The sequence below is a fragment of the Vidua macroura genome, chromosome 4 (genome assembly GCF_024509145.1).
Source record: "Vidua macroura isolate BioBank_ID:100142 chromosome 4, ASM2450914v1, whole genome shotgun sequence".
NCBI lineage: Eukaryota > Metazoa > Chordata > Aves > Passeriformes > Viduidae > Vidua > Vidua macroura.
Window position 1 is genome coordinate 64972268 of NC_071574.1, and position 13751 is coordinate 64986018.

The 13751-nt window shown below is 37.3% G+C and overlaps 1 protein-coding gene across 2 annotated transcripts in view; it reads right to left on the bottom strand.

Moving 5' to 3' along the window:
- The window catches only part of FAM193A (family with sequence similarity 193 member A), a 75672-nt gene that overhangs the window by 40062 nt on the left and 21859 nt on the right, over positions 1-13751 (bottom strand). The window contains exons 2-3 of one of the 2 annotated variants that reach the window (XM_053976047.1): positions 3785-3850; positions 928-1173 (exon numbers count right to left, since the gene is read on the bottom strand). In XM_053976047.1, coding sequence (XP_053832022.1) covers positions 928-1173; positions 3785-3850 — 312 coding nt within the window. The remainder of the gene's footprint in view (positions 1-927; positions 1174-3784; positions 3851-13751) is intronic. The other variant, XM_053976049.1, reaches the window with a different exon arrangement.

A 13751-nucleotide genomic window follows, 5' to 3' on the forward strand; every position in this document is an offset into this window, starting at 1 on the left:
ATATACTCTTACATTTTCCTCACAAAAGACATCCTTAACTATACTTTTAGCACAAGCTTAACAACATCCTCTATACAATCTTTCTCCACAGTGATTTACTGAAATAAAAAATGTATGTGCCTATGGGTGTGCACACAGCCTGTTAGCTCTCTGCAAGGAGGTGTCAGCTGGAATCTACAGTACTTCCAATTATCCCAAGTGTGTGACTTCCTAGGTCAGTCACGAAGACTTGGTTCTGCAGTGTAACATAATTTGCTTTTAATGAGTTTTGCTGGACCTGTCAACAAACTTTTAGTATCTTCCTGCAACACTAAGCACAGCTCTTACGTGAGGTTGAATTCACAACTTGAAATATTAGCACCACATATTAAATTGGTACCTGTAGTGCTACCAAGACTAGGAAACTGTTACATTCATGCTATGCAAAGTTGTACTTCTTTATTAAAAAATACAGGAAAGAAAAGATAGCAAAACTCAGAAATCTGCAGGAAGGTATCAGTGCAAGTACAGTGACTCAAGAAGTCCACTGAAAGAACAAGGAAAATTCAGGTAATTTACTTCATAGAGAGAAGAAAATGCACTGTGAGCAGACAGAATAGAAAAATGTGTAATGAGTAAGCTCATGTTGGTAAAAGTAGAAGAAATTGTATTTAAGTACAAGGGATAAGGGCAAAGCTTGAGATCCAATGAATTAAAAGCAAAAAGCTCAGTAAAATCAGATCCAAACCTTGCTATACTTAAAATTCCTCAACTCAGAACCAGAATTCCTCACTTTTGGAACAACTTCTCTGTTCAGTTGAAATAAAGCCAACTCAAAATCACCTAAAATGCTTTTTAAGCATTTACAGCTCCAGTGGTTCCAAAGCACAAAGTGACATGCAGCCCATAATTAAGCATCTTCTCAGTCTATGAGGTACTTGAACTTACCACGAGAGACTGCTCTATTGTAGCGTGCCTCTCCTCCTTTTCAACTGTTCTTCGACAGTCTGGACACACCCACAGTGGAAGATGCAGCATATTGTTTGCTTTTGGAGATGTGGAAAGTGCTGTTTTGCTAGAATTTTTTATTCCGCTCTCTGAAAGCGAAGTATCTTTTCGTTCACTTCTACAAAGAAGACAATGCTCGCCAGTTGTATATGGTGCCCTTTGGCCCAAGCCAAAGGTAAATGGTGTCTACAAACAAATGTTTTGATAGATACTGGTTATTCACAGAATACATATCAGAAAAGATATTCTGATATTTGAAAAAAGCAACGAAACCCCCAAAAACAACACACATATTTTACTAGTCATTATAAAAGTGAATACTTGGAGTGTCCCAACAAACACAGCAGTCTCAATATCCATGTGACAAACAAGTCTGCAAGGAGCATGGTCTACAGCCTTCCCCTCTAAAATATTTTGGCCTGGATGTAATAATCTAGCAAGTAAAATTAAAAAGGGATATTTACTTTTACTGTCACCATTTACAGATAAAAAGAAAAATATCTCCTCTTTGAAGCTCTGTGACACTTCATTTCATAATACTACCCAAAACAAAGTCATTTTCAGCTGAGCCTATTACAAAAGAAAAGTTGAAATCAGTTTCAACAAAAAAAGTCAGTAGGGTCCTAAAATCCACTATCAGCTATTGAATCAAGTAGACTTGGCAACTTAAAAGGACAGAGGTACTTCAAAACCTGAATTCTTTTACAAGATGCTATTGTGCATGAAACTATAGTTCAGCCATGCAATGCTGATTCTTCACCAAGCCTAATAGTCAAAAACAACTTAGGCAACACAAGACAAAGAGAACCCAGTTTTATGAGATGAGATGATTGGAACAAAATATCATGTAACGGCAGAATCACAGATTTGCCCAATTTTATTACAACTGCTAACTCTGCCTTAATTAACAACACCTTCTATGTAAGCATCAAAATAGTTTAATTCTTTCTCAAAGAAAAAGCAAATTTCAAGTAATTCAAGCACTGTTCTTGATACTGCTCCAATCTCAATACTAACAAAAAATAGAGCTTTAAAGATCTTGTAAGGCTGAACTGCACAGGTGAACAGTTCTTTACGGCAAAGGACCAGGTCAAGCTAAACCACAATTCACTCTCTTCTTGTCTTCACAGCAACAACAAATCAATTCTTTAGTGCTGACATCTAAAGAAAAACAGCACAGCATTAAAAACACTGATTTTTGAGTTCTTCACATTTGTAAAACTGACAGACTCAGCAATATAGAAAGGAAAACTAAGAATTGTATACATAAAAACCCAAAAGACAGACTGAATTCATCTCCACAAATATCTTCCTATCTTTCAGAAGTTCATGAGAAATTTAATAGATTTATTAAGAACAGCTAACCTTTGCTCACTGCTGCCACTTCTAGAATTTGCACCTAAGCACTAAGGCAGGAAAAAGAACACAATCTCTCCAGGAGTCTAATGCAAGTTTTTAGAAAATCTTCTCATGCAGGAAGACTCCCTCTGCCAGCTGCAAGGCCAGGACTGACCAACTCCTTTATAGGCTCTACAAGCACCAACAGATTTCCCTAGTTAGACATTCCCCTTGGCTGCCTGCACTCAACTGAAGATCTCATTCATGCCTAAAACCCCTGCATGCAGGAGGCCATGGCTGCTTATCCCTTAGCCCTGAAAGCTTCCTTCTTAAATAAAATTTTTTGAAGCCAGATTAGGCGAGTCCCTGTCAAAATGATGAAATCTTCTTATTTATTTTGCAGACAAATCCTTATGAACATCATTTGCAGGACATCTTCCAACAAGCAGGAAAAGAAGAGGACAAAAATGTAAAAGTTCAGAAGCTAAGACAACCTGACACTTACTCTTTTGCAACGATAAAGGTCATGGCAAACGCATCTCAGCCACTCTACAGGGACTTCTAGAAGTTAAGATGTGTGTGTGTAACTTCCTCAAAGCTGCACCACAATCACTAAAAAGCCATGGCAAACACAGCAGGAACAACAATCTTTGTTATGGCCAGACTCAGTGGAACCCTAACAATCTCCCCACTGGGCCCATATTTACGACAGATGTGAATCTCAAATTAAAGCCCTTGGTTCCTAGAGCACAAGGCAAATCAAGAATCAAAACTGAAACTTCAACAAAATCTAGACCACAAGCATCTTTGATACCTGTTGTGACTCCATCCTACTAAAACGAAGCTATTAATTGCAGTTTCTTGTTTATTTAAAGCATGATGAATGCAGTAACTGTTCATGTTCAACATGAGCAGTAAACTCTTGCTAGATTAGGAGAGCTTGCAATTAGATCACATTTGTATGTCTCTTCAATGTCATCAGAGCAAAGTGCACATTTTGTGAAAAGCAGGATATTTTTCCACTAGTCAAGCTTCAAAAAATGTGGGATGCATCTCTGCAAGAAAACACCCAGGTTCATTTTGTCTCTGAAACATGTTCAGATATAACATTCATAAATGAAAGCTGGAAGTAGGACAAGTTGGAACAGAAATAACTGCATCTCTGCTATGTATTTAGATTTATTTCCAAGAATAACTTTATTACCATAAAACTGCATAGATTTTTTTAACATCCAGGACCAATTTCAAGCATACTATAACAATAAAATTTTACTTTTAAAAAAAGATTCCACTGCTTTTTAAAGCCTTAAATAGGAGATAATCAATTAGCAACACCCAAATCTCATACAGCATTCTTTTTGAAGAGTATAATTTAGTACATTTAATACAGCTTAATATCTTCTCCCATCAGTAAATAATTCTTCTTTTATACATACCCACAAAATTTGACTGCACATACCTGAGAAACACCCGTGAATTCTGATCCAACAGAACTGTCTGTAAACTGTGTACCATTTAATGAAACCTGGGAAAATAACAACAGATTGGTTACAATAGTTGAGTTTATTGCTAAAAGAGCTTTATAAAAATTAAACAAAATTATCAGGATCTGAAGACTGATACAACAGCTTTTGAAATCTGAATCATCATTCAACTGCAGAGACAGAAATCTCCTTTTCTTTTGTAAAAAAGTTCTACAGATGCAAAAGTTTGGATTTTCAACTTTTGCACTATAGTTGTTCCAGTAGCAACTCTGAGCTGAAAGAACTGATACAGGAAAACAGAAAAGTCATAAACAAAACTACATTTTTCCTTCAGTATTTGATCATTTGCATTTAGCTTTTGAACTTCTACTGTAAATGAAAACAATTAACTAAGATTCTTGCCTTTTGAAAGTTGAATACTGTACTGCTTAAAAAATATGCAATGTTAACCAGAAGAGTATTCCACAGTAAGGCTCCCAGTGGCACTCAGCCACTCCACTGCAGCAGCTTCCCTCCTGCCCAAGGTTATAATTCACACAGAAACCTCTGAGATCTCTTCTACACAAGTGCTACAGAGACTACACCAGACAGCAATGAAGAGCCTTTTACAAGCCCCAAGTGTTCTCCCACAGCACTATTTGAGGACACTAAATCAAGAGTAAAGTCAAGACAATGTATGAATTCAAGTCAGTGACAATGAAGAGTTCTAGATCATACCAACTTGAAGAAAAGGCATTTAATTTTTAAAAAATGGGAAAGGAGAAATAAAGTCAGTCAATTATTTTAGTATCTCCTTCTTCTTGAGCACTGGTTGAGCTTTTGAATTTCAGGTATCAGTAATCTCATGTCTCTGTTCCACCTTTCACATGCTTTTTCTAAACACTTTTTTGCCCTCCAGTTTCCCACCTATTGCTGTTGGATATTAGTGTTTCTAAGACTACTCTAAAGACCACAATAAAACCAGTCTGTCTGACCAAGAACCCCCAGATCTTGTGTGTTGTACTGACAGAAAACATTTCTGCCCAGTGCCCAAACCATAAACTCTAACTGGAGCTGTCCTCAATGCAAAGGAGCATGCTTTCAGTCTCATACATCTCACAACACTCCCAACTGCTCCGTCTGCAGACAGGGAGATTTTTGCAAAGCCACCACCTTCAGCTGAATTTTTTCTAAGGCAAAGTGGGGGATTGTCAAATCACTGCTAGAGAAAATACCAATAATAAATCACACAACTTCACTTCCATACACTATGCTATCTTTCCAGAGTAGATATTTAAGAAAAAAGCCCTCATATGCAAGTCAAGCATCTCAGGTCTAAAACTATGGGAACAAAACTGTTAATGTGGAACAAGTTCCCTATTCTTATTCAGGCACTTTCCAAAAAGTGGAAAAAATAAGGGTTGTTTGATAAAAAGAAGTCTTCATCAAGAAAAGATATCCTCCAGTCTGGAGGTACACTGGTTATTGGCATTCATGTACATTCAAAAATAAATAAATCAGTATGAAAGTTTAGAATGAAACAATTATCTGCAGCTAAAAACACTTTTTTGGAGAAAATAAAAAGAGAAATTTATCCAAAGACATTACTTATTCATTAAAGGAGTACATTTACCTTCTTTACATTCAAGACAGTGATAATGAGAAATACATGAGCCATCACATTGAAACATGCAGGCATTGAGTGACCAAGCTAAGGTACTCAGAAATGTTATGAAAGTAAAGACAAAACCAATAGGAGGTTTTGTTATCCACTAAATGTCACCGGAAACCAAGACAAATACTGAATATCAGGAATAACAGCTTCATGGAACGAACTGTCAGAAAAGACATCTCTTGATCCTAAGCACTGTGCAGAATTTGCTTAAAAATATTAGTGTAACCCTCCCCCAGAATTTAATAGTGACCTAAATATCTGCAGGAGGAACAAACACCAAGGAATTTAAAAAGAGGAATTAGACAAATAGGAGAAAACAAAGAGAATCATCAAAAACTAAGTGTCTGTAGACAATGAGATATAAGACATTGTATGTGAGGCCTAGAGGAAACATAAAAATCACAAAAAAAGGAAGACTTAAGTGGGATGAATAATGACATGACAGGCAAGGAAGGAGATGGCTAAATTACATATTAGAGAAAATATTAGAAGAATCTTGTAAAAGTTGTCCAAATGAGGCTGAAACAATAGCAAGCTAAAAACAGAAAAAAAAAAAATACGAAACAGTCTCAAATAATTTAGGGAAGAAAAAAATAGTATAAAAACTACAACTAAATCCTTTCTTCAGGCCCATAAGAAGCAAAGAGCCTGTCAGGATTGGTAAGGGTACAGCAAGTAAACAATTTGAAGCATTAAGAAAAAAAGCTTAAATAACCTAAAGTCAGGGCAAAACCACCAGAATTATTTTTTGCATGTTCATTAGGGAGGAACATGAAGATATTCTCCCAGTGAAAGGCCTTTATGGAATATGCATTAGAGGATCTGTTTCAAAGCAAAGCACTGCTAGGGGAAAAAAAATAAAAGACAAAACCAGTACAGAGAAAATGGACAAGTGAAAAATTAGCAAACCACCAAGAGTAGATGACATTCAGCCAAGAGTCCTAAGGAAACTCAAGGACCTCAGAGTTGCACTAATAATTTCAGTATGTTAATGCTTGCTTTGTGCTTTGCTAGTACTAGAGGAGCAAATTATTGCTTTTATTATTTATTTATTAAGCTTTCAAAAGACAAATTGCAGTTATCCAAAGTCTGTAACAAGAAAGTATCTGAGATGACAAAGTCAGCTAACAGCACAAAATTCTTCATGTAACTAAAGAGACTGGAGAATGGCAGAAGGACCATACAAGATCTAGTTACTGTGCCATATGTTGACAGATATAATTCTGTGTGCAGAGAATTCAAGTAGAAGTGACAAGTTAGACGCTGCCACTTCTGGATTATCCTTTTTTTATTTAATTAAAAAAGCCTTATTTTTTTCATTCCTGAGTATCCTTTTAAATGATTTTAATGTTTTGTGTTTTAAAAAGCTATTTTGTGAAGGTAAATGCCATAAGGACGGCTGACATGGATGATGAGGAACATCTGAATCTCTACAAGCACTCTTCACCATAATGAAAAGTGTGTGTGTCAAGTATTTCTGTTCTTACTATGTATTTTATTTACAATGGAAAAAATATAAGGAAAGATATCTTGGTGTTTCTTGAAAGTTACTGTCACACTAACCCACCTTCTCCAAAAAGTTGATTTTCCTGGAGAATAAGGCATGCAACATCTTGGCACAGCACAGTTCATACCAGAAAGCACAAAGAGAGAGGGAATCACAGTTTAAACAATACTGCCTGATTACAGCGGAATGACCTTGAAGAACCAGTTGAGCAATTAGAAAATAAGCACTCAGAGACAGCCACAATTTGCTCTAATAGCCTGTCACTATTGAAATCAGACCTCCAGGAGGCTGAGTGACACATTACTAGACAACACACCCCCATCTGTCTCACATCTGAAGCCTTGTGAAGACACACAAACATCATGAAAGCGAGAGTGATGCAAGATCTCAGGAGAACTCAGGAAAAGCACAGGAAGGAAATTTAGATTCAATTCACCATCACTGAACCCTAAACTGTTCAAAAGAAATGTGATGCTCAAAAACAAAACAAAACAAAAAAAAATGAATCAAATTTCTCCCAGAGAAAAGCAGCAAGGATAAATTGCACTGATTTTCTCAGGTGCATTAGGAAAGACAGATCAGAAAAAAAATGATGTTTCCAAGTGACAATTACAGCTACACTTAATTCTACAAGGTCCTAATATAATAATTGTATTCCAGACCACTTGAATCAATTACTTTATTTTTATATAGGGAAGTGAAAAATTAAGTTTGCTGAAACATCTGTCAGTATCTGACTAACACTAAAGAAACCAGCCTGCTACCCCTCCCAAAACCCATCCAGATGTCTTGTCCATGCCACTTGTTCTCCTGCCTGCATTTTAAAGGCAAATCCCATTTGCCACGGTTTTGGCTTTCCTGTGCTCAGCCTTGCCCCAGGCACTTGGAGCAGCTCTGTTCACCTGCCACTGCTGTCACCAAGCACCCTTTGGTGGCAGCACTCTCAAGTCCCACTCTCTGCTCAAGCCCTGCCACCCCACAGCCCCAGAGAAGCTCTGACTTGGGCACACTTCGCAGTCGCAAAGTCGCAGCTTCTCTCCTCTCCCAGCCACAGCTAAACTGGTGACAGAACTGCTGCTGGCAGCTGAGTGGCGCTTACCAGAGCCCTAAGTGACTTGCAGATATGAAGAATGATTTATTTATGCCTTTAGTTCAGTAGATAGCAAACGATCTGATTTCAGTAAGTGAAAATTCAGGATCCTTCCCCCGAACCGAAACTGATTTAACGATAAGCCATTATAAAAGTCAAATGCCTGGTGGATGAGAGGAAAGAATGATGAGAAACGTTATCAGAGAGACATTCAACAGTAGATAACAAACAAAATCTGACACAGGACACCACACTGGCCAGATCTGTAGCACAGCAAGGCTTTGGGGTTTACTTTAAACTCTTCTGAGCACAGGCAGGAGTGACTGCAGTCTCTGCAAAACATGTATTACAGCACTGAAGAGATATGATGATGTAAAACACAGCAAATGAACTATCAACACTTATCCCTTCCTTAATCCTCTTTTAAGTCCACATTATACCCAGTTAACATCTGGTACAACCCAGTTTTTTAGAGGAACAGCAAACTGGAAGAGTTCTACTTGGCAGTGTCATCACTCTTGCCTATGAGATATCGTTTATTTCAACATACTGATTATTTTTCATCCGCTTTAAGAAACCAATGAGCATTTTTAAAGGCATAGAAAACACACAACCAAGACACTAAGCAAAGTACTGCCTGGTTTCTCACAGAAAAGGTTGTTCCATACTCTGGACGCACCAAAATGCCATAAGCCCTGCAAGTTATCAACTACTGCAAAACTGAAGCACATCAAAGTATATGTTAAATAAAGCAGAACATACTCTAGAAAAAAAATAGTGTATTCCATCTTTTTTTTTCATCAAAGTACTTGTTGTTAAGGGTGGTCTAATATTGAAATAAACAGTCCAGGGAGGTCCTGGAATCAGATGAATTATTACCCAGAATTACACTCAAGAATGCTCTTGGAGAGGATGACCACATTCAAATATTTATGGTCAATAACAACACAGCCAAGAAATGCAGAAGTGCCCTCTATCACAGCATGCTGGGGCCTGCTGCCTTCCAGCTGGGCTGGCCCAAGCTCACTGAGGGTCCCTGTCCACAGTCACCAAAGTCTGACACCCAAGTGGAGGTGAACAGGAAACTTTTCTAATAGAAGGAAAGGTCTTCTTTTCATTTTTAAATAACCCCCAAAAGTACAAGAGGTTTTGCAGTAGGCGAGCATAACTTCTAAAAAAAGCATACTAAAATGCTATTTTTTAATAGATTATAGGTAAGAATTTTCTTCCTAGCACTGGAGCAAGGAGAATGCAAAATCAGCATGCCCAATAGTGGCCAGAAAATAATCAGTAATATGCAACACATTTCCAGGTTCATTAGCATAGCAACATTCAAGTAGATATCAGAGTCTATTATTATTGGTTTTGAGGGGAAAAAAATGTCTTTTGCCATGAGTTATATAAAATTTAATTTCAAAGACTTTGAATCAGTAGCTTGAAAATAGGTAAATGTTTGATGGGCAGAAGGGAAAAGTTTGGAGGTTCCTACTCCAAACATAGCTACGGTTTAGTGTGAAGCAGCAGTGAAACATGTCTTAATGAGGGAGGAATAAATAAAGACCACCAGTTAGTTTTATTAACTATAAAGTTAAAGAATGAACAAACTAAATAGTATCCCTTCCTGATCTAGAAGCTGGAGTGTTCTGCTTAAGAAATGGACAAATATCTAAATTTTTCATGCCATAATCACATATCTCTAGTGACACTGAACAGAATGCAGTTGTACATCCTAACACAGACTTGCTTGCCAGGGAGTCTCAGGATTACAAGAGACACTTCCAGATAAAGCGGTTACTGATTATCTGCAACAGTCACCAACAGGGAAAGTTGTGAAGACTTCCTATGCAAAAAGATCCTTCATTTTACTAAGGGTGCTGAAGTACCAAATAAAAAACAGCACAAGCAAAGACAAGGTGACAATTTAAGTTCAAATATCCCTACTAAGGCAGCCAACACTTGATCTGGCCAACTGAGTAACTGCAGATTATCAATTCATTTTACCAAGCATTCTGTCCTTGGCATCAATATTCACAAACACCTAAATTATCCTTTTCCAGCCTAGCCTGCATTATTCTAGTGCACTCCACACTCTTGAGATTGGAAATGCTTTAATGAAGAAAAAAAATACACATAAACAAGTCAGTGATATCACAAGTCAGCCCTTGGTACTCCTTTGAAAAGCTACTGGACTAGACATTATTTCAGAGAACCTTTAAATCTTTATGTCAATTATGGGGATACAAAAAAGTGAAAGCTAAGAACAAGCATTCCAAGAAGAGTCACAAGACTATTGTGACTCTCTGATATTCAGGTTTTTTAAAAATCATGATATTACTCTCAAATACAGATAAACCAGCTGAAATAATTTAGAAGCAGGAGAAACAGAAGTTGCAGAAGCTGAACAGTCAAGAGTAAAGCGTTCACGAGAAGCTTGTCAGAGCTCCAGAGGGCAAAAGCTCTGCACATCAATACAGCCAGCATGCTGACTCAACCCTTCTTTATACTGGTATCTAGTGCACAGCACATCTATGTTCAATAGCTATAGTACATAACAGAAATCATTAAAAAGCAGATTTGCTGCAGAACACCACATGAGATACATCAACCAGCTCTGAAAACCAGCATGTTAATGGTTCATGTACCATGTTGTGTACATGCATTTGGATGGGGCAGCTTGGAAATCCTGTGACTGTAGAACACACCAGCCCTTTCTACCATGCTCCATGCTCCCTCCACCATGCTTAGCCAGAAGGAATTACACAGTCAAGGGCTCAACAGAGGAAATGACCTATGCAGAAGGAAGAAGAAAGAGAGACAATGCTGGGTCTAAGAAAAGATTGTTCATCTAACTTGAGAATTCACACTTGCTTTGTTTGTAAAGACAAGCAAGAGACACAAACATGCAGAGCAGTTATGCTCAACTGCAAACCCAAATATTTGCAAGGAGCTAACAAGGCTGTTGTTGAAGTCTCTCAGTTTAGCTCTCCAAAAGGTGAAGTGTGATATTCCTTCATATTAGGGACAATATATTAGGATAAAGATATATTTGGCAATGGACACACATCATATTAAACCAAAATTAGGTACTCCCTATCCAAGCATTTTCACAGAAAGTGCTTATGAGCAAAACTGTTTCTCTCCCTTTTGAACCATACTACTGCCAAAATAAACTTTGTAAGACCCCAGGTTAAATCCTCATTAGCCAATATAACTAACTAATATATAACTAATATAATTAATAGTCTTCTTATAGGAATAATGAGGAAAACACAAAGTCAACATTATGAGATTTCAATAATTTTAGTGACACTTCTACTGTAATTTTAATCTGTTTTATGTAATAACACTGACTTCCAGTGTTTTCCTTATTAAGTAAAATCACACCATTACAGTATCTGACTAACCTGCAAGACAGGTTCTCTGAAGCCTTTTCTTCTTCAACAAGTCATATTATTAAAACTTATCACTGGGTTTTAAGTAAACATAACACTACTTTCATAGTTCAGTAAAAACTAGTCCTAAAGTAAATTGTTGATGTCAAGCAAGCTGACAATCTGAGGGTGGGGAGGCTTAATCTAGAAAGCTCCATTACTCTGCATGTAGGTTATGAAGCAAGTATACCATGAAAGGTTCAAATCCCCAAAATTATTCCTCTCCCCACATCCCCAAGATCCCAAATCTGAATTGCTTCTTTTCCAACAGTGATATCCTTTAAGACCTTTGAAACTAAGTCAAAATGTCAATGGAATTTTCAACAGGAACTGAAATTACTTCAAATTACACTTCTTCCAGTTGAAGTCATTGTTTTTATAGAACTTCAATCCATGGGAAGTAATTACAGAAGTATAAGTAGCAGGCATATCCAGGACTTGTTTGAAAGGACCAATACTTTCTGGTTTAGCAACAGTTATGAGTTAAGAGTGAGGTCAGGGTGTGTGGGGAGGCTGTCCCTAAGACAATTGTGGGCCTCCTCTGTTCTGAAACCAATTGAAGACAAGAAATGGGAGTTCTACCAAGGTTCATTTGTCATATTTGCATTGAAAAGGTAGAAAGGTCAGAATGAGGAAGACTTCATTTACTTTCTCATTTTGGGACCCCTCCCCATGAAAGGGACCACCGACCCATTTCAAGGAACAAACTACACATGCTTAATAGCTTTTGAAATGATTAGCATACGAAGCGAAGAATGGGATGTACCAAAATGATGAATATGTATTTGTATTTTGGATATTCAATTCTTGTGTGGATAAAAGGACTCTGTAATCATTTGAAAGGGGCGGTGTGCATTTGGGAGCTATCCCACACGCTGCCCGGCGTCGCAATAAACATACACTTTCTAACTTTAAACTGTTAGAGAGTTTTTGTCCGTCACAGTTGGATATCGGTGCTAGATCAATATCCATATTTCTTTAATAAATCATCCCCACCTCACCCATTTGGGGAGATATCCTAAATGACAAGATGACAAGATATCCAAGATGACAAAGTGCTTACTACTTCCTGCTAAAACTCAAGTCTAAGATACTTGGTGAACAAGACTTTTTCCCAAAGCATTTTTTAAAGACGTAAGTATTTACAAGCTTATCACAGGGGTGGGGGTGGAAGGATAATAAATCACCTGTACACAGAGGTGTTTTTCAAAATGAGGCATAATAGTGTATGAGAAAGTAAAAGGCATCTTTTCCTCCACAGTTTCCAAGTGTGTTCATCATGTGTTCAACATGTGTTCACTGTCAGCTTCTGGTGGATCAAGTACATGAATGACTTGTAAATGGCTGTGCAAAAAGTGTACATAATTAAGTCTTTGTTTTGTTTTTGTTTCCCAGATATACACAAAACCTTCAAAAACAGAGCAGGGAGGAAGGAAATCGGACAGCACTGGACAATGGAGAATTGAAAGAAAATCAGTTTTCCCTCTACTTCAGTTCTGTAAGACTTAAGTCTGCTGAAAATAAAGTAAAATCACCACCTCTGGTAGATTTACACCGAACTGATTATTTATCTGCTTCATTTATTTCTCCTTTGGATCCTCAGTGCCAAAATAAAACAATTCTACTGTAGCACAGTAATCAGAACAGACTGAAGTTTAAACAGCTATTTAAAATTCACAAACCCATCAAACCTGGACTGACAAAAACCTACACTCAGAAATACAGCCATCTGAAATTACATGATCTACACTGCAAAGAAAGCTGCATGAAACTCCCCAGTGAAAGTATTTTTCCTCAGCAGTACCTTAAAAAGACAACTTTGAAGTAGTACTTTGAAAAGAACACCAATACTGTTACTCTGTAATGAGTTCTAAGGAAGCAACATCTATATTCTGTGCCATTCCTCCCACGCATTCTTCCATAGCACACTTAGTTTTCTTTTAGCTGAATCAACCTAAACTACATCCTTCAGGAAATGAGCACCTCTTAGGAAATAAGGAGTTCACAGGTTAGAGTGCCACAACATGAAAATGCTAGCACACACAAAAAAGCCATGATCTCTACAGGAACTGGGAAGAATTCACAATCCAAAATGAAAAAGATGAAACTCTGATCTGTATCCTGTTATAAGACAGAAAAATCTACATTCACATAATTTTTTAAATGGAAGTTAAAGCAAGGTTGTACTCAATAAGTTTTTCTTATCTATTCCACTTTATTGAACAAAGTCAAATGACCTCCTTGACCATTAATTTGAATG